General features: G+C 48.6%; 1 protein-coding gene across 4 annotated transcripts in view; it reads right to left on the bottom strand.

Moving 5' to 3' along the window:
* Positions 1-16,169: 16,169 nt before the first annotated feature.
* Positions 16,170-20,636, bottom strand: part of UBE2D2 (ubiquitin conjugating enzyme E2 D2) — a 51,279-nt gene continuing 46,812 nt past the window's right edge. For all 4 annotated transcript variants that reach the window (XM_075996109.1, XM_075996110.1, XM_020282129.2 and 1 more), the window contains 2 exons: positions 19,723-19,816; positions 16,170-16,273 (listed from right to left, as the gene is read on the bottom strand). In XM_075996109.1, coding sequence (XP_075852224.1) covers positions 16,228-16,273; positions 19,723-19,816 — 140 coding nt within the window. In that variant the 3' untranslated portion in view covers positions 16,170-16,227. The remainder of the gene's footprint in view (positions 16,274-19,722; positions 19,817-20,636) is intronic.

Below are 20,636 nucleotides of genomic sequence, written 5' to 3'. Positions count from 1 at the left end.
TCCATATCAAAAGATAAAAATAAAGGATGGGAGCAAGGGTGTTTGGAACCCTGCCTGCTAGAGCAGAGTATAGGACAGTCTTCAGTGGGGTCACGCTGGACTTTGACCTCAGGCAAAATTCCAGGACAGGCCTGGGGGTACAAACATGGGGCAGAGAGGCAGAGGAGCTTAACTGTACCAGACTGTGGGGCCAGGCCTTTGGGGGTCTCAGCCCGTACTCACCCACCACGGAACTAAACTCTCCCCCACCCCATCCCCATAACCTCTGAGAGCTATGAAACGAAAATTCAAAAAAGCTAAATCAAGTGACCCAGGCTTGCCCATTACTGATAAGTCAGTTTGGTGGCCCATGCCTGGCCTTGACCTGTGTAGACAGGACAGGCTGGAAAGTGGGGAGGACGGAAGGGGGGCTCCAGCCTCGGAACAAAATGACCGTGGGGACAGAGGCTGGGAGAGAGCAGAAACCAGCCAACACACACTCCACGTTTCCCCTTGCCCAGGCACCGCTGTACACGTGCCACACACAACCAGAGCAGCCCGTTCTCTGCCAGGCACAGGGAAATCGGGCTGTGTGTGGAGGGGGTGGAGAGGGCGACAGTTTGGGGGGCATCATACCCCTAACAGTGACCCTTGGCTTCTCTAGGCACAATCATGGTCCAACTATCTGTTCTGGGGCAGTGGGGCTGAGTGCTCCCAGAGGCCGGAGCTGTGGCTGCAGAGCTCTGGGGCTAGGAAGAGGGAGGGACAAACATTGCCCAGGGGAAGAAGGGAGGTAACTGAATGGGGGCTTGGGGGAGGGGGAGGGCACAGAGTCCCTGGAGGAGGCGTGCCCTGGGCAGGAGAAGGCAGCCTGGCCAGAAAGTGCCCTGCCCAAGGCCTTCGGGCTAGGGTGGGGTGGCATGGGGGAAGCTCTCCGGAGGAGCAGGGGTGGGGCTCAGCCTCCCTACACAAATCCGGCCCCAGAGGGCAGAGCAGGGTCACAAATGCCCCTTAGCCAAGACTTCGGCAAACAGCCCAGCCTCTCTCTTCAGGCTAGGGCCCCCAAGGACCCCTCTACCAACCCCTACTCTCCCTTCCCCTTCAGACTCCAAAGAATGGGGTGCTCAGGCAGTGCTTGGGGGTGGGCCAGGGATGAACTGCTCTTTGAACTGGCGGGACTGGTTTTGTGTCTAGCCGCCTGGGCAGTCACGGGTTGCCCGACAGGCCTGGGAGGAGGGAGGCCTCAGGAAGGGGCCCCTTGTAAATCGTTAACTCCCAGAGCCAGCAGTCACTGGGTCCCCTGGGCTCCACCCCCAGTCATGACTCTGGCCCTGAGAGTGCCCATCCCCAGGCCAGAAGTCAAAGGTTAGAGGTCAGAGCCAGAAGTCCCAGCACCTGGGCAAGTCCTTCCCCCAGCTAGCAGGAGGGAGGTGGGAGGCTGCTTCCCCCTAAATTCTAAGCGCTTCTCACCCTAGTGGCCCGCCAGCCCCCAGACCTCTGTCTCTCGGTAGTGGTAGCGGTAGCAGGGAGAGTCAGGCTCTGGGTGGGCTTCCTGGGCAAGTCCCAACCCCACCAGTCCCTTACTCTCCTGTGGAGATAATTATGCCAGTCCCACCCCTCCACCTCAAGGAACTAAATAATGTATGGAGTGAGGAAAAGGGGAAAGGACTATTCAGTATTGGGATAAGACCCTCATGGCCATTCCAACCCTGCTTCCTGGTGGTGGGTCCCCAGGGGAAAGGATAAAAGACTGCCTTAGTGGAAGAAGGTTTGTGTTCAGTAAACCCTTTACCAGCTTGGTAAGTAATCTCTGTAGCAATTGCATTCCCATTTTGCAAATAAGGAAACTGAGGCTCTGAGAGGGGACATGACTTAGCCAGGCTATAGCAGCTGTGCAGGAATGGAGCCAGGGTTTGGATCAGTTTTGTCCTATCAGGCTGAACTCTTGAAGGGGCTCAGCCCACCTCCTTCTCAGATTCCCAAGCTACAGGTGTGAAAACACGCCCTAATGGCAGAAAGGGCTGGACAACCCCTCCCCCCTAGTGTAAAACTGTTGGGGGGCCTCTGACATAGCGTTCGTGGGCAGGACACTATCAATGCCCCCACCTCCCTGAGCCCCGCCCTCAAGGCAGTGCTCTCCCCAGATTAGCACCTAGATTATCACAGGGGAGGCTTGGCTGCTGCCCCCTACTTACTCCCCCCAGGAAGAATTCTCCAGACAGGTTAATGAGGGGGGATTGATGATGCTGCCACCCTTTTCGCTAGGGAGGCATCTCAGAAGCTGAGGAGATGAGAAAAAACAACATCAACTTTTAATCGAGATTGCAGATTCAGAAAAGATTCATAAGTGAAATGATTCCCCAAGGAAATATAAAAAGTTACTTACGGCATTGCTAAATTGGGCATGCTTCAATCAGGGGCTGTTGAGAAATCATTAAGATATACAAGATGATGTTTTAGATATATGTGAGCTCTGTCAGGAGGGCTGGCTATTGCTCCAGCTAAAGAGGGGGGACCTGGCCCTGAGCTGCATCAGCCCTCTGTATCACCGCCCCCCCAAACGGGGAAGGCCAGGAACGCGGGGAGAATCCCACCTGCCAGGCGCCAGGGGCCACCGCCTGCCCAGAGGCTGCTGCTCAGGGCCCCAGAGTCTTTAGCAGGGAGAGCGGAGCAGGAGAGGCTATGGTGAGACAGAATTTTTCCCTCTTTCAAATGGCGTAGTGGGCAGTGGCAGCGAGGTAACTATAACTACTTACCTACTCTTCATATCCGAGTCCTTTCCCTATTCTTTGGTTTGGCCTCAGGAAGTGGGCACCCTGCTCGGACACAGGAGAATTACCAGAATGCTCTCTCAGACCCACGTCTGAAGTCTTTGCTGGAGTGGGGGGGCAAGGCAGTCCATTCTGTTTGGTTACTCCCTCCAGGGAACACTAGGGGGTGAATTACCCTGGAGAAAGTTCTAGGATGATCACTAGGTTTTGAGGATATTCTCCCCTCCCATTGCAACCACCTTCATTTCTCAGGTGGAAGGCTTACCTGGGTCTAATTCTCTCTTGGTATAGTCCCTAGCTTTCTGTCCCTTGCTTTCCTCAGGCCTAGGGACTTTTAGGGTGAATCTGGGACATCGGTAAAAAAGGACAGGGCCACTGTTGCATACTGACCCCTCTCCCCCTCCATGCACTCCTGGAGGCCAGGACTCTTGGGACCCAGGACAGGGATAAAGTCTTCTTCTTCTCCATGCTCTGTCCAGGGCCTGGTTCCAGTTGGTGCTAAATAAATGTTTACTGAAGAGGAGGGTGAGCCCAGGAAGAAGGGAGATAGGCCAGGGACTGCCTGGTCAGGGGGCTGCAGTGGCTACACCGAGACTCCTTGTCTTAGACCCATCTGCCTGAGTAGCCCCCTCCTCCACTGCCAAATCATCTGGGAAGGCAAGAAACCCTAGCCGGATGGTGGTGGCCACGCTGCCTTGTGGGTGACCCGAACCCGATCCTGGCCAGGCCGAGGCGCTATTTTAAACTCCAGCCCCAAGCTGCTGCCTTGGCCTGCCAGGCCCATCTCTGATTACAAAGGCACTTCCCACCTCCCAACCACTCCCGCCTCCCCACCCTGGGACCCCCTGGGCTGGTGCTGAGTTCAGTGTGTCTTGGTGCAGTCTGTCAACTGGCATCAATGCCCCTTTCCATTCTCAGCCTTGTGCCCACCCTCATCCCTCCACCCACACAGGGGCCTGTTCATTGACCCATATTCTGACTGAGATTTCCCCCAAGGATGATTTCCTCCCTCTTCCCTAGGGAGGAGGGTGCACCCTGGCCCGAAAGCCCGAAATGTTGGGTGCAGATCCTGCTGGGGCTAGAGCATACAGGCCTGTACAGGGCCGCTGCTATAGGAAGAAAGGAAGTAGGTTAGACATATGTGGGAACTTCTCAGCAGTGAGATTGTGCACGAGGATAGTTTCCCTCCCCTGCCTGCCTGCCTGGCAGAAGAAGAAGAAGAAAATGACTACACAGGGAGCCCTCCTCCCAAGCCACTAGTTCAAGGGCTGTGAGGAGGGAGGGCATCAGGATGTGTCTGGAGGGGGGGCACAGGAAAGAAGGGTTTGGGGGACTCTGTACCATTTAGCAAACATGTGCCTTCCTCCCTCCCACCTTCCTGGAGGGGGCAGTCATCATCTCAGCACTCAGGTGGCCCAGCTGTCAGCTGGCTGGGCCTGTTGGACCTGTGTCCACAATCCTACTGGCTCTGAGGCCTGCCAGCCCCACCCCCAGCCCAGCGCCCAACCCAGAGCGAGGCAGCAGAGACACTGCCAGGGTACCATGGGCAGGAAGGAGGCTGATCATCCGTGCTGGCGCCCCCCATCTCAAGCTGGCTGGACAGAAGGCTGCCTAGGCAGCCCGAATGCCCCCTGACTGAGCCTGGTCTCCTGCCCCCATGGCTCATAGCATCACCAGTGAGGTGTTGGCACCAAGCCTGGCACAGCTGAGCAGTGACGCCAACAGCCCTGCCATCTCAGGCAAGTGTGGTTTGCTCCAACCTAGCAGTTGGGGCCACCAACAATGTGTGTGGGGGACAGGGGGCATCTTCCACCCTTCTGGGTGGAAACAGCAGGGGCTAGGGCTGCTTTGGAAGATCTCCCTCCCACACTATTGCAGAAGATCTTTGGACTCCTATGGGGTCCTGGCTACCTCCTCGTGTGTGTGGGGGCTGGTCTTGGGGTTAGACTAGTGGTTCTGAACTAGAGAACCTACCAGGGGACATTTGGCAATGTCTGGAGACATTTTTAGTTGTTACAACTGCTGCTACTGACATCTAATGGGTAGAGATCAGGGATGTTGCTAAACTTCCTACAACGTACAGGACAAAGAATTCAATGGCCCCAAATGTCAATAGTGCTGAGGTTGAGAAACCCAGAGTTAAACCCTGGGAGGAACTTCCCTGGCTAATCTGGCAGTCTGGAAGGTGGCAGGAGGCATTCTCCATCACCCCCCACACACACACATATAGGGGCCAAGGCTCATCATCTCCCACCTCCACAGGCAGAGAAGGCCCTTCTGCCACTCTGGCTTCAAAGGTCCCTTGCGGCCTTAGAACATGGTGAGCTACCTGCCTGCACACCTTCCACAAACCAGCCTCTCTGCTTGTTAGAAAAAGTGTTCATGATGGAAGGCCTGGCAAAGCTCTTCACCTGCACACTGAGCAGGCTTGCAAGTCTCACCTCTAGGCCCACTCCCCCTTGAGGATTCTGCACCTACGGAAAAGGGTGGGGGTCTGTCCCTCCAGGCCTATCCCTAGAGGGCTAGCCTAGCCTGGGGAGTGGCTGGAAGCTCTGGCCTCCTCCTCCCCTCCTCCTCATCTCCTCACCCCCTCCCATTTCTATTTAGGAGGCAGCCATGGTGGCTCGGTTCCTGTCTCTGGTTTCCTAGGGAGCTCTGCTGAAGCAGCCCAGTCTCCGTGGGTCCATCTGTCAGGGAGGCTGTTCCGCCCCATCGATTGCTGTTCCCAGGGGGCTGTGCTGCTTGAGGGACCCAATGTGGCCGCCAGATAGGAGGGAACCACACGCATAAGAGGTAGGGGGTGGGGTGGTCAGCTTGGCAGCAGGCAGAGCCAAGAGGGGCTGACACTGCAGTGAGAAGGCGTGAAGCTAGACAAGCATGAGACACACAGAGGCCGGGGTAGTGAGGCAGGAGGCTGGTTAGAATGACCTCTAAAGCTTGCTGGCATCCTCAGGATTCAGTTTTGCCTTTGGACATAGCAGGTTCCCACTTGCAAGACAACAGTAGCTGACATTTATTGAGCAGGAACAGTGAGCCCAGCACTGGGCTGGGGGCTTTGCACACCTCTGCTTTCACTTGAGGATCACACCCACCCAAAGCAGGTGCTGGTACTCTCCTCTAACAGGAGAGGAAGAGGCTCAGAGAGGCCACAGCACTTGTTAGTAGCCACACAGAGGAACTGCAGCTAAACTTGGAGGCAGGTCAGCCTGGCCCGTGGCTGTGCCCCAGTCCCAGACAGGACAGAGCCAGGCGTGAGGGGGAGGAGGCAGTCTCACCCGGCCAGAGGCCCAGCCCGTCCTCCCCGGAGCCGCCTCCTCCCCTGGGCTGCGTGACATCTGCCCCGCTTCCCGGCCCCAGACAGCTGCCCAGAGCCACGTCAGCACTTCCACTGGGGAGTCTGGAAACTGGTTCCAGCCCCTGAGCAAGGGGGGCTGAGGGGCCTGCGGGTCTCCCAACAGGATGGCTCTCAGAGAGGGTGACCCACTCAGCTCAGCAGAGGATGGGTCGGCATGACCTTGGGCTGAGCTTCTGTGAACCTCAGTTTCCCTTGCTGGGGTAATGTGGGGGGTTTGGGGAAGTGGTCAGGAGAGAAGGCAGTAGCATCCTGGGTGGAAAAGGAGCAAAATATTCCCATGCAGCCACAGTTCCGTGGCCACCCAGGGCAGCCTGCGACTCCCACCGTCCACTCGGGCACAAGTGGTCATTTGGTGGAGCTCGCGGGGGCGGGAGGGTGACGGTGTCTGTGCCGGGGCCCAGGCCCCCACCCCCACCCACGCACACCGGCCGGCTGGGACCAGAGATAACCGGCGCCTCCCGGAAAATCATTAGCATCTGTTTGGGCCGGCGAAGTTGGCCCGCCGGCGCCTCCGCCCTCCGGAAACGGCCCGCGCCCCAGCTTCCACTCGTGTGGCGACAAAATCCATTCCCCCGGGGAAGGGGCAGCCTGGGTGCAGGGGTGCAGGCGGGCTGGCGTGCGGGGTCCGGTCGGCCGCGCCGTCGGGGGCTTCCTCGCGCCGTGTGGGCGGTCCGGTCCGCGCTCCGGGCGATCCAGGCCGGCTCTTGGCGGCGCCCGTGCTGGCGGCAGCCCAGGGAGTGTGTGGAAATGACACCGCCAGGGCGGCGGAGATTCCCCCCTCCTGACATTGGCTGGAAAGTGGAGCAGCTCGTCAGGGACAATCAATGGCGATCGATCGCCGCGCGGCGCGGGCGGACGGCGCGGGGGAGGGGCGCGGGGCCGGCGGGGTGGGGGCACCCTCGGCCGAGGTCAAACTACACACAGACCCGCAAGGGGCACGGCGGCTAGGCGGGGTCACACGGACACACAATCCGTACAGGGAAACACCACCGTGGGCCACTGACACCACAAAGGAGGCACACTCACCACACGGAGTTACACAACACAACGCCTCTGACGCGAGTCGGGACAGAACAGGGTCAAACATCCGGTTTGACACCTCTGGTCAGAGACACAGAACCATACTATATACAGTCAGTCACACTATCACACAGCCAGTTCACCACACCACCACGACAGACAGCCTTACACTAGGCGCCCACCGCATCACCAGGACACAAAATGGGCCATACATTCCTCTGGCTGGTCTCAACCACACAGCAGTGATGAGTTACAGACTCTGGCTGCACAACAAAGTCACACAATGCAAAAAAGTCACAGAGCCATCATACATCATCACCACCTCAAAGAACATTGTCAAATTGGCAACACCACAATGGGATTAGGAGCCCAAGGATAGTATACAACAGGGCCACACACTGCTAACTGTGCCCCAATAACTAAGAGGACAAAGCTGTTTCACACCCCCAACGCGCCATAATAAACACAGGCAAGCCAGCATTAGCGCAGGGTTCTGACAGATCTGAATGAGCTAAGGGGCAGGTGAGGTGCTGAGCGCAAGACCAGGCACATGGTAAGCACTCCACACAGGAACACAGGGGGTCTTTTTTTTTCTTTTCTCTGGAATTCAAATGTTAAAAAAACATAGGGGGTCTTGCATCACTATTAATGATTATATACCAGGAAGTGCTATCTATATGATGATGTAACTACTAAGCATCACTCTCTCCAGGATCCCAATTCACTCCAGCTGTAAAACTAGTTCCACTATTACATACACCTGGGAAACACAACTCAAATGTCACAAACACAATTCACACTGCTGCACTCACCCATATAGTGGCCACATTCTCACCTCCCCCAGCCAATAAACAACCGTACTCACACCAGGATACCCCACAGGGGCAGCAGGCTCTAGCTCTGGGACCTTGGTGGTGAACCGCCCCTCCCATCTCTCACCAGGTGCAACTCAACTAGTGCATAGCTAGCTGCTGGCCTGATTTCCTGCCACTCTCACAAAGTTGTAGGCTGACACAAAGCACCTCTCTCCAGCGGTCACCCACCCAGTTACACAGGGTCCCAGAGCCTCCCAAATAAGCTCATTAAGGACTGCCCCTAGTCAGTCCCTTTCTCCAGGCCTCCATTTCCCCCTAGAGAAATTGAGGCATCAGCTTCAGAGTCCCCAGGAAGGCTCTTCCCATTCCAAATCTAAAGCAGGAAATAGGGCTGGCCCCAGATCTCAGCAATATCCCCACCCCCTTTCCCAGCAGCGCATGTGTGGGAGCAGGGCCCAGACCCTTCAGTCCTTCAGGATACCCTCAGAGGCTGCTCCTGTGGTTCCAATGCAGGGCCAGCTGGGGTGTAGCTTCTACTTCCTCCAATTTAGGCCTGGGCTCCCTGAGGGCCTTTCAGGAATCTCTTGTAGCTAGGGAGCAGCCCCTAAAGGTCCCCCCTAGAATGGCTCCCAACATTCCCCAGTTTTGCCTGGCTGTGTGACCTCGGTTTAATTCCCCAACCTCTCTGCGCCTGCATCCTAAGTACTACCCACTGATCCAAGACAACCTCCACCCCCGCCCCCTTACAGAGGCCCTTCTAGACTAGGGAGAGAAGTGTGAACTTGTGACCTAGGATGGGGAGAGCAAGGATGCTCAGGCTGTAGGGGGCGCTACAATGCCGAATCACTCATCACTCTCCCTTCCCAAGCACTCCCCCTCAGGTCGCTGGAGGACCTCCTATGAGGCTTTTATTCACCAGGAGGGTCAGCTGGACTCCCTTTTTGTCTCCCAAGATAAGCAGAGGGACAGAAAGACACTGGGCGAGGACACACAGGCTGGCCAGGTGCGTCTATCCATTTGCCTACCCGACCTGTTTTTGGGGACACTATCGCAAGCCTTGCCAAGTAGGTAAGCCATGGGCCCCAAAAGGACCCAGACAGTCTGCCCCAGTTCCCTGATTGTCCCTAAAGGTGGCCTGGCCCTGCTCAAAGAGGAGTAGAGACCTCCGGCTTGTACAGGAATCCAAGAAAGATGTCCCACTGTCAATGCCTACCTCCCTGAACCCATAAGCACCGGTAGCCACAACCCTTTCATTTGATAAGACCATTTTTCACCAAACATGGCCTATGGGCCAGCTGGGAGCCAACTGCCCATTTTCTATGAGAAAATCAAAGCAAAAAGCAGATAAATTAGTTGCCCAAGATTATATAACTGAAAAGACATTGGCCTGAGATTCAAACTCAGACCTGACTCCTGTTCTTCAAAGGCTACACAGCCTTAGGCTCAAACCCACATGCATAAACATTAAGGAATGTTCATGCTCACAATTCTCTCTCACAAGCTCCTGAACACATGTGCAGTCCCCTCCTGCACGCACGCACGCGCGCGCGCACACACACACACACACACTCTCTCTCTCTCTGACCTAAGCTCTCCCACGCCTGGGGCCTGTCAGCCACATTCTCCATGGCTCCCTCCCTCCAACAGGGACAGGGGCAGGCAGAGAATCTACATTCCCAGGTTTCCGCCCTGACCCTGACCACCCCCCTTCCCAGCTCAGAGCACACATTCCTCCTGCTACAGCCAGATAACCAGCCCCAGGGGGAGGCCTGGAGGAGAGCAAGGCATTCTGGGGGCCAGGCTGCCTAAGCTCCAGCTCTCTCTTGCCTGGGTCTGGCATAGTAGGTAGTCAGAAGCTTTCCCTGCAGGTAGCCCCAACCCTCTAGCCAAGCTAGATCCAAGGCTTTCCTCCTCATTCCAGGAACTTTCCTAGGCCCCGAGGTTCCTCTGACATAAAATCCCTCACACAGTTAGGAATTAGTGCAGTTCTTGGGGAGCCCTCAAGATACTCCCCCTATAGAGTCTATCAGTGGGCAAAAGTCTGGGTTCTAGCACCAAGAGCCCTAGGCAGCTTTCCCCCTCTGAGGGTAGTGGTGGTGAATTCTCACATCCTTGCTTGGGGTGCAGCCACTTGGTGGGCTCAGCAAATCTGGAGATATTTGCATACCCAGATGGCCAAGCCTAGAATTTCAAAGATTTCCCCATGAAGAGCAGCTGGCTTCCGGGTGGTTGCCCTGGAGGATCACAGCTGCTGGGCTGGAAAACAAGGGAACCTGGGGCCCCCAAACACAGGATAGATAGAAACAGACAAGAGAAGAACATTTCCCAGGCCTTATCACCAACTCCCAGCTCTGCTTCTCTTGTCCCCAGGTCTTCATCTTCAGGGTCTAAGGAGCCACGTTCTAGATGTCCACAGTAAGGTGGGCAGGCGAGTGATACTCAGCTAGTTGGGTGGGAACACAAGGACTGCTGCCTCTGGGAAAAGGCAAGAGTGGGCACCAGAGAACTGCCAGATAAGTGGGATCCCCTTGCTCATATGAAACAAGAGACAAGTCTCTGCTCCCATGTAACCTGTAGCCAGGTCACAAAGGCCCAGGCTTGGCCCCTAGTTAACCTGTTCACACACACGGATATGGCCACAAGAGCAACAAGGAGCTGGCAGTTTGGCATTTCTGGTAGGCCTTGGGCTAGAATACAAGTCACTAACCTGTTTCCTCATTGTAAGGCTGAGACCCTGCCTGAACTAGGCACTGGCTCATCCTGTTCTGGACACACTATGAACAAAGCTAAGTCCAAAAGAGGCCTCCCCAGCCCAACAAAAGCCCCTCTCAGGTTCTGTCCATGAAGATTCACTGACCACAAACCCCTCATGGTAGTTATAGCTGTGGGTCACCACTGCCCTCTGCTGGCCACTCAGGCATTAGCATCCACTCACACACCAAGGCCCATCAACTCACTCCCTAAGCAGGCAAACCTCAGTATCTCCATCTGTGAGCACTGAAACATAACTCCACCTGACTCAGAGGGCTGACAAGGGACAGCATGAACAGGGACTACACTGGGGACACAACGTATCAGGGGAGAAATCCCAAAGGAATTTCACCCCCCATATAAATCTCAAACTTAAAAAGGAAGTGCAGCTTTTCTATTCTGTTTAGAGGTTGAACCCACCCGCATGGAAACAGTACCTGCCTCAGAAATGCACCAGAGCCGCCCCCTCCTTCTCTTATGCCTTTGCTTGATTTTTCTGCAAAGGAGGGCTAGGCTAAGATGACCTGAAGCCATCAGTTCAAAAAGTTCAATTTCTCTGACAGGTCTAGGAAAGCCTTGATTCCCTTCATCCCTTCTGTCCCTCTGCAGCAGATGACTGAAAGCCCTGGGTGCCCTCTGAAATAAGGCCAGCTCCCCTCAACTCTGTGCAACCAGGTAGCCACCTTCACATATGACAGTGATGTTGGCTGGGGGGAGGAGAAACTGCCCAGAAGGTCCAAACCAGTATTAACCCTTAATTAGGTGGAGAAAGAAACCCCTGCCACCATGCAGGGTAGCCTAGCTTTTGCCAACTACCTCAAACATTTCCCTCACCCCTGAGATGGTGCTGTGTCTGGAGCCCAAATGTCAGACTGTATTTGTGGATTGTTTCTAGAAACCTCCAAGTCAGTGGGCCCAGGAGGGAGCTTTGGAGCTTCCAAAGCAACCTCATTTTCTATACAGAACTTCAAACCCTAGAAAGCTGGCAATTTGGGGAGTAGCTGGTTTTGAAGTCAACAAAACAACTCTCCCCACTCGCTCTCATTTTCTAGAGGCTCTACAGTTTAGGGAAGGGAAATATCTTTTAAGATTCAAGATTTTTAAATATTTAGGACGAAGTTTAAATATGAGCAGCTTGAGAACAAATGAATCAGGGCAGGGAGGGGGGCACCTAAGAAAACAGCAGTTGTCACCACTCATAGCCTTAGAAGCTTGAAAAGGAACAGTACTTTCACCAAGGCTGCTGTTGCTCTTCCTGTGTACAGCAATCACAGGAGGCTTGGCCCAGGCACTCAGTAGCTTCTAGGTTTTTCAAAATGGAATCAACTATTTGCTTTCAGAGCACAATGTAGGATAATCAGGTGCCCCAGCCTCCAGAAAAAAAAGCCATTCTATCACTAACATCTTATGCAGGTTAAAAGCAAATAAAAAACTCACTCAAAGAAGACTATTAAACTGCTGTCTTGGTGCTAAGGTATTCATATAGTTTTGCATTTGCTAGGAGGCAGATTACACTATGCCTCAGATCAGATAAAGCTCTAAGAACTCAATAATGAAAAGTGGTCACTCATCACAAAAATGTGTGCCTCTGCCCCAGTCAGCCCAGGAACAGTCAATGAAAAAGAGCAAAGCTGGTTGGTGACTGTATTAGACGATTAACCACTAACCACTGAGGCCAGAGACCTTAAAGGCTTTAGTTAGTCCCAACCATTGAGCTTTCCTGCTTATATCGACTAAGGTAAAATATGGCAACGATGGACAATGGGTTAATGGCCAGTTTTCCTTTTTATAAGCCTATCTCAGGAATTGGTCTGGAAATACTAAGAGGGGCATGAATATCAACCACTGACACTAGCCATTGCTAAGCTACAGTGCCAGAGAAAGGCTTTTTAATTTATCTTTTTTAAGGGCATATCTAGCAAAAGGGAAAGGCTTTTAAAGGAGGCTTTTGTGAGGTATAGAGATGAAGCCAGTTTTCATCTAAGTGCATGCACAATATAAAGAAAAATTAAACAGGCTCCAGGAGTGCCCCACAGGAAGTCTACTTCCTCTTCTTGGATATATTCTGTATGGGTGCATAGTCTAATAGTTTGCTAACTTTAGATATTTTCATTTAAAAAATCTTTCTCCTGCATAACATCACACCTACCAAAATAACTCATCACCTGAAATAAAAGAGTTTCATAAAGACAAAAAGAGAAATGAGAAGATAGGTTCTTGACACTAGTGACAATTATCTGTAGGGTAATTTTCTGCTTATTCCTGATTTGAAAGGAAGGAAAGATGTATCCATAATCCAGAAGACCCAGGAATGGAATAAAGTTCTTCTATTAAAACCTCATCATTGGGTGTTAAGGGGTGCTGTTTGGTACACTGAGGCTAAGCCAGAGTTTCACTTTAATTGCAGACAAGGGACAGTTTATAGGCATTCCAATTGTAATTCAGAAATAATCCATTTCTCCTGATGAGCTACCTAAGGCTGAAAAATAACTTCCTGTGACAAAGAGGAATGACTCAGAAAGTTGAATATTATAGCAGCTGAAGTGGAAAAGGAATGCATGCCTCTATTGCGAGGTTAGTGAAGAGAATGGTCTGAAAATTACCTTTTCTTTCTCTCTACAAACTTTCCTACTCCTCCCTCCCTCCCACTATAGCCTCCCTTCTAAGTTTTCATAATAGCCAAAGTGTAGAAACTAGTAGGACAGTGTTACCTTCAACTATTCACCAATAACAAAGCATGGAAGTATCTGAAATGACTTAGTTTTACCAAAAGAGACTTCTCTAACTATAATTTGACAAAGTACTTTAAGCTATTAGGAAACATACAAAAGGAAACCTATACACTTGCCATTTCCTTGTAACCACTGCCTTGCCAAGTTAACCAAGGTTGCCACAGACTAGATTTTACATGTGACAAAGCCAAAGAAACTCCTGTAAAGAGCAACATGATGTGATCTCAGGTTCTCAAGAACCACCTTGAGTGACTTTTGTGAGTGGGAAAGGTGGCCCCCCTGAGCCTTTATTCTGGCCGAGCATATATACACAGACTAGACCAAAGAGGCTTCATACTCAAATGAGCAAGACCAGACTACATTCAAGAGCATAATGTTGGCCAGGCGGGGTGGCTCCCACCTATAATCCTACCATTCTGGGAAGCCAAGGCGGGAGGATTGCTTGAGCTCAGTAATTTGAGACCAGCCTGAGCAAGAGAGAGACCTGTCTCTACTAAAGATAGAAAAATTAGCCAGGTGCCATGGCACACATGTGTAGTCCCAGTTACTTGGGAGGCTGAGGTAGGAGAATCGCTTGAGTCCAGGAGTTTCAGGTTGCAGTGAGCTACAACACCACACCACACTCTACCCAGGGTGACAGAGTGAGACTATCTCAAAAAAAAAAAAAAAAAAAAAAAAAAAGGTTAATGTTGTTTGTGACCATCCAAACCCTTTCATTTGGCACCTGCACATCAGGATGATGGCTTTTATTTAGCATTTAAAAATACTTAATAACACTCTCATGAAAATATCCTCATTATGATCTAACAAATGGTAATAAGCTGGCTGCTCTTTAAAATGATAGGCAAATATAGAATGAGCTTTCAGGATATATGCAACTATAGTCAATAGTACAGTTAATAGCAAGCCAAAAACTGATCAGTTCCCACCTGCTCATGATACTGACAATACATAGTGATTTTAGGTTAGAGCTCAATTCTAACTCCTTTCCTGACAACTGTTAGCAGTCAAACCTTTTCTACAAGGTCAAGGATGCTAATAAGCATCCTTGAAATGCCTACAAGTAAACAGCAGCTAAATGCAGAACTGTAAGAGGTTTCAGGTTATATAACATAAGTTCCAAGATGAAGGAATAGGGACAGTGAGAGATGAGACAAGGTGAACAAATTAAAACCAGAAGCAATGGACATTTATTCCTCAATTTTTGTGCAAGAGTGTAAAGATGCATTTGAAAGAATCTTATGGCTAGAGAGCATCAGCCATGGCCTTTAGGTTGGCCTGGTTTACAATTAGTTTAGGAAAAGGAGGGGGGGAAAATAACTTGCCTACTTCATACAAATGATGTTTCTGGCAAACACAGTTGTTTACAAATTTCAAACTATTTTTTACTAGAGTCAAGGAAAGACTTGAAAAAGCCACATATAGTACAATTTAAAATTGGATGAAGATCCTGCAAATGTTATAGTGCAAAGTAATTAGGTAGACTCTTCAATACAAGATTGTGCTCATGTTTCCCAGGTTTGGTCTTTTTGTTGCTCTTCTATAATTACAATCTCAGAGGCTTAATTTACCAAACAGCAATGCCTTTTTGTTTTATGCCCTAGGTACCAAGGGAATGTCACATAGTTTTGGTGAAATGCAGCTTAGTTTCATTAATAAAGCAAATTTCTTATTCAGTTTAACAGTCATGTTCTTGGAGTGCTGCACGTGTAAGTTTCATGAAAATGCTTTCAAGCTTATGCCCCTATCTTGTTCAATAAAATTAGTCTCAAGATATCCCTTTTTACTATGTAAACTGGAACTGTTTCATGATTTTGAAATGCAACCAGTAGAAATGAACATAAGGGGTGGGGGAAAATCCACTACTAATCTCAGCTAGACAAAGTTCTTAAAAATCAAAAAGCCTATTCACACAAAATTATATGTAATGACTGTAGTAATCAGTTTATTACACAGATTAATCATTCTTGAACGTACAAGCTCCAGAGGAGCAATTGGGTCTTTAAATATACACAAGTATTTCCATCAAATGAATTTTCACCCTTACATCCAAATAGACCTAAGCAGTTAAAAACATAAGAAAATAAGAGCTATTAGCTATGAATTAACTGAGAAACCACATACAAACCAAAGAATATGGAAGAGAGAAAGAAGGGCTAAAAGGCTGAAGGTTGAAGGGGTGGGGAGATGTAAAAGAGTTGGGAACAAAGCCCATCACACTTTATGTACTAATAGCTCCAATCCATTTAAATATTGACCAGTTAAACTTAGACCTTAAAATACAGGATGTGGGTAGAATTAATCTGGTTGGTCATAACTTTCACCCAAGACGCAGGTCCTTCAGAATAAAATGAATACAGAAACAGCTTCATGTTCTTCACCTTGCTTTACATAACTGTTTTGAGTTTAAATGGATTCCACTTAAAAACAATCTCCTACAGGTCAGTGGAGCTTTTCTTTTCCATCCAAGCACACACCAAACCCACCACCCCTCACACCTTGCCGTTATCCAAATTTAAGTCAATAAGGAAAGCTTTTAGTCTCACACCTAGGTTACGCCTGGAGAAATGGCTTGTCACACACACACTTCTCTGCTAGGAGGCAATGTTGGTACAGAAGTACAGTATTTCTAGTTTGTTGTTCCAAGTATGTACAACACGCAGCACTGCTGTATCAGGTAAACATGTGCACAGGGGAAGATGAGGCGTGGGCTCATAGAAAGCAGTCAAATGGAAATCAAAAGGACTTTCTCTTTCAGAGTTCCCCTATCTTTATTTGTAGAGGTTATCCAATAATTTCTTTAATTACATCGCATACTTCTGAGTCCATTCCCGAGCTATTCTGTTGTACCTGTACACACAAAGAGAAGCTTGGCTTAACAAGGTAAGGAATCAGTTAGTAAGCAACAGATTTCATTCATTATCCCCTCTAGTAACTTGAAGGGAATAATTGACAGGACATACAAACAAAGGTACCTTATTACCCCACATTTCTTTCTCTTTTTTTTTGAGACAGAGTCTCACTCTGTTGCCCAGGCTAGAGTGCTGTGGTGTCAGCCTAGTTCACAGCAATCTCAAACTCCTGGGGTCAAGTGATCCTTCTGCCTCAGTCTCCTAAGTAGCTGGGACTACAGGCATGTGCCACCATGCCTGGCTAATTTTGTTTCTATATATTTTTAGTAGGCCAATTAATTTCTTTCTATTTATAGTAGAGATGGGGTCTCGCTCTTGCTCAGGCTGGTTTCGAACTCCTGACCTTGAGAGATCCTCCAGCCTCGGGCTCCTAGACTGCTGGGATTCCAGGCATGAGCCACCATGCCCAGCCTACCCCAGATTTCTAATAAGCATTTATTCAGTGACAGTGGGAAAAAGCTGTAAAATGTTGAGTTTCCTTTAATTGCTACTTACAGAGGATTCTGATTAAATTTTAGCATTTGCTGGCATACACCTTCTTCCATACTTGATTGCCTTATTTCCACAAAAGACCACAACTCTTGCTTGATTCATTTAAGTTCCTTTTTTGAGACAGAGTCTCACTTTGTTGTCCAGGCTAGAGTGAGTGCCGTGGCGTCAGCCTAGCTCACAGCAACCTCAAACTCCTGGGCTCAAGCAATCCTGCTGCCTCAGCCTCCCGAGTAGCTGGGACTACAGGCATGCGCCACCATGCCCGGCTAATTAATTTTTTCTATATATACTACTTGGCCAATTTCTTTCTTTCTTTCTTTCTTTTTTTTTAGACAAGAGTCTCACTCTGTTGCTCAGGCTAGAATGAGTGCCGTGGTGTCAGCCTAGCTCACAGCAATCTCAAACTCCTGGGCTCAAGCAATCCTGCTGCCTCAGCCTCCCGAGTAGCTGGGACTACAGGCATGCACCACCGTGCCCGGCTCATTTTTTCTATATATATTAGTTGGCCAATTAATTTCTTTCTATTTATAGTAGAGACGGGGTCTCGCTCTTGCTCAGGCTAGTTTCAAACTCCTGACCTCGAGCAATCCATCCGCCTCAGCCTCCCAGAGTGCTAGGATTACAGGAGTGAGCCACTGTGCCTGGCCAATTTCTTTTTATTTATAGTAGAGACAGGGTCTCGCTCTTGCTCAGGTTGGTTTCAAACTCCTGACCTCGAGCAATCTGCCTGCCTTGGCCTTCCAGAGTGCTGGGATTACAGCCGTGAGCCACCCGGACCCTATTTAAGTTCTTGATACTATTTAATTCCACAGTATGGTTCTAGAAATCATATGCTAAACAGTGACTAAACTGACATAATATTTTCCTTTATATGAATAAAATACTCGTTTTGGTAAACTTCCTTTTACAATTTGCTTAACAACATGAATGGGTTTATTATTTGAAGAACTCGGAATTTTATTCCAGTAATAAAATAAGCAGAGCAAATGATTCTATAATTCTTCTATTAAAAAAAGGATGCAACACCTGTAATCTTAGCATTCTGGGAGGCTGAGGTGGGAAGATCACTCAAGGTCAGGAGTTCGAAACCAACCTGAGCAAGAGCCAAACTCTGTCTCTACTATAAATAGAAAGAAATTAATTGGCCAACTAAAAATATATATATAAAAAATTAGCCAGGCATGGTGGCACATGCCTGTAGTCCCAGCTACTTGGGAGGCTGAGGCAGGAGGATCGCTTGAGTCTAGGAGTTTGAGGTTGCTGTGAGCTAGGCTGACACCATGGCACTCTAGCCCGGGAACAGAATGAGACTCTGCCTCAAAATAAAAAAAAAAAAAAGGATGCAGGAAAGTTCTGCTGAACACTACTACCACAATGACATAGGAAATGCCTGCTGGGAAGCATCACACACTTCTAGATATTGGATAAAATGGTTCTCTAATTCAAAAAATTTATTTATGAATTCACAAATAGGAAAAAGCATGATCTAATTTTATTCTGAATGCTGCCAGAAATACATGACAATAAATAATATTCAGACTTAAACACAGATAAAATTAAACTACGAACCAACTGCTATTAAATTCCCTCATTACTGGTGTCATTCCATTAAAAAAAAAATATTATCTATGCTTCTCTAATCCATTAGAGTTCAAGTACTTCTTGAATCCTTTATATTTTAACTTAAAAAAAAAAAAACTATCCAACCTCTCCTACCTAGTTCCTCCTATAATCTCATTGAGTACATAAAACAAAAAATATTAGAACATTTTTACTTATTACCTCTTTTCATATCCTGATTACTCTTTAATAATTCATAGCACAATTCTAAAATATCTAAATTCTACATCAAGTTTTGTTTTTAAAAGAAATTTGATGCCAGGCGCGGTGACTCACGCCTGTAATCTTAGCACTCTGGGAGGCCGAGGCAGGCGGATTGCTCGAGGTCAGGAGTTTGAAACCAGCCTGAGCAAGAGTGAGACCCCGTCTCTACTATAAATAGAAAGAAATTAATTGGCCAACTAATATATATAGAAAAAAATTAGCCGAGCATGGTGGCGCAAGCCTGTAGTCCCAGCTACTCGGGAGGCTGAGGCAGCAGGATTGCTTGAGCCCAGGAGTTTGAGGTTGCTGTGAGCTAGGCTGACGCCATGGCACTCACTTTAGCCTGGGCAACAAAGCGAGACTCTGTCTCAAACAAAAAAAAAAGGAAAGAAATTTGAGGCCTTCATGTCTGATAACATTTATTCATTTTCTTCCTTTAGATTATGACAAATGGTAGAAAATCAATTCCCTTTTCCCATTAATTTACAAGTACTTCTGTAAGACAAATGGGTACTTGATGCAAAATGCTTTCTATGTTAAAAGGCAAGTATGGCCAGTGCAAGGACTCATGCCTGTAATCCCAGCACTTTAGGAGGCAGAAGTGGGAGAATCATTTGAGCCCAGGAGTTTGACAACAGCCTGGGCAACATAGAGAGAACCCCATCTCTATGAAAAACAGAAAAATTAGCCCCGCATGGTGATGCAGGACTGTAGTCCCAGCTATTCAGCAGGCTGAGGCAGGAGGATTGCTTAAACCTAGGAGTTGCAGTGAACTATGATGATGCCACTGCACTCTAGCCCGCAACAGAGAAAGAACCTGACTCAGGAAAAAAAAAAAGGAAAAAAAAGCCAATCATAAAACTGTTGAAAAATATACCACTAAAAAGTTTTTCTATATAGTAGGAGTCATATGGAACAATTACAGATAAGATTGGTATCATCTACTTATAATGAATGATACTCAATGCAAATACTCCTCTTTACTGTCCCTAGGAGAGCATATTAGAACATCATTTTAATATGTGGATGTCCATGTCACCAGACAACTTTCCATCTAGAGGCCATACTTACTTTTCTCTATCTGTTTTGTAGATCCGAGCAATCTCAGGCACTAAAGGATCATCTGGATTGGGATCACACAACAGAGAACAGATGGACAAGAGTACTAGAATGAAAAAAAAACATATAAATTAGTAAAGGATAAAAGCAAAGGGCTGAGAGAAACATGCAATACCAACAAATGAGAAAATTCTAAGAATCTATTTATAGTGTAATGCCTAACAGTTTTGTAAGTTCTACCCAACTTTATATTAACAGTAATCAACAAAGATTTTAAGAAGCTTAAACAGACTTCAGCACCAGTCATTAAAAAATAAAAATGAAAACAAACACAAAAAGTTTAATGTTTAATTAATGTTTAATGACATCTTGGTCTTCCAGATAAGAATATAAGCCCATTTGTTCAAAGTCTCACATTAATCCCATGATATAAGAAAAGTTTATATGACTGTCTCTATGCCTGAATTCCTAAGGAAACTTCCTAGGAGGTGAAGTGAAGTGATCTGCCCAATGTCCCTAGCTAGTAATTAAAATGGAATTAGAACCCAGAAGTCTAAATCATAGACAGAGAACACTTTTCAGAGCCCATAAAGTTCAATTTTTAGAAGCCCAGGTTCAGGGATAAATGGCTTTCAAACTTCCAAAGACAGTCACACTACTGAATACTCTTAGGCAAAAATGGCAACCATAAAATCAAACAATCACTGTTTTCTCAATGGCAGGTACCACATCCAGAAAATGGATTTGTTTCTTTTTCAGTTGAAAACAATTTAGTCAGCCAGACACGGTGGCTCACGTCTGTAATCCTAGCACTCTGGGAAGCCAAGGCATGAGGATCACTTGAAGTCAGGAGTTCCAGACCAGCCTGAGCAAGAGTGAGACCTCGTCTCTACTAAAAATAGAAAAATTAGCTGGGAGTAGTGGCA

This window comes from Microcebus murinus, chromosome 21 (assembly GCF_040939455.1).
Source record: "Microcebus murinus isolate Inina chromosome 21, M.murinus_Inina_mat1.0, whole genome shotgun sequence".
NCBI lineage: Eukaryota > Metazoa > Chordata > Mammalia > Primates > Cheirogaleidae > Microcebus > Microcebus murinus.
The sequence above is the reverse complement of the archived record's forward strand: the minus strand, read 5'-3'. Positions and strand labels throughout refer to the sequence as shown.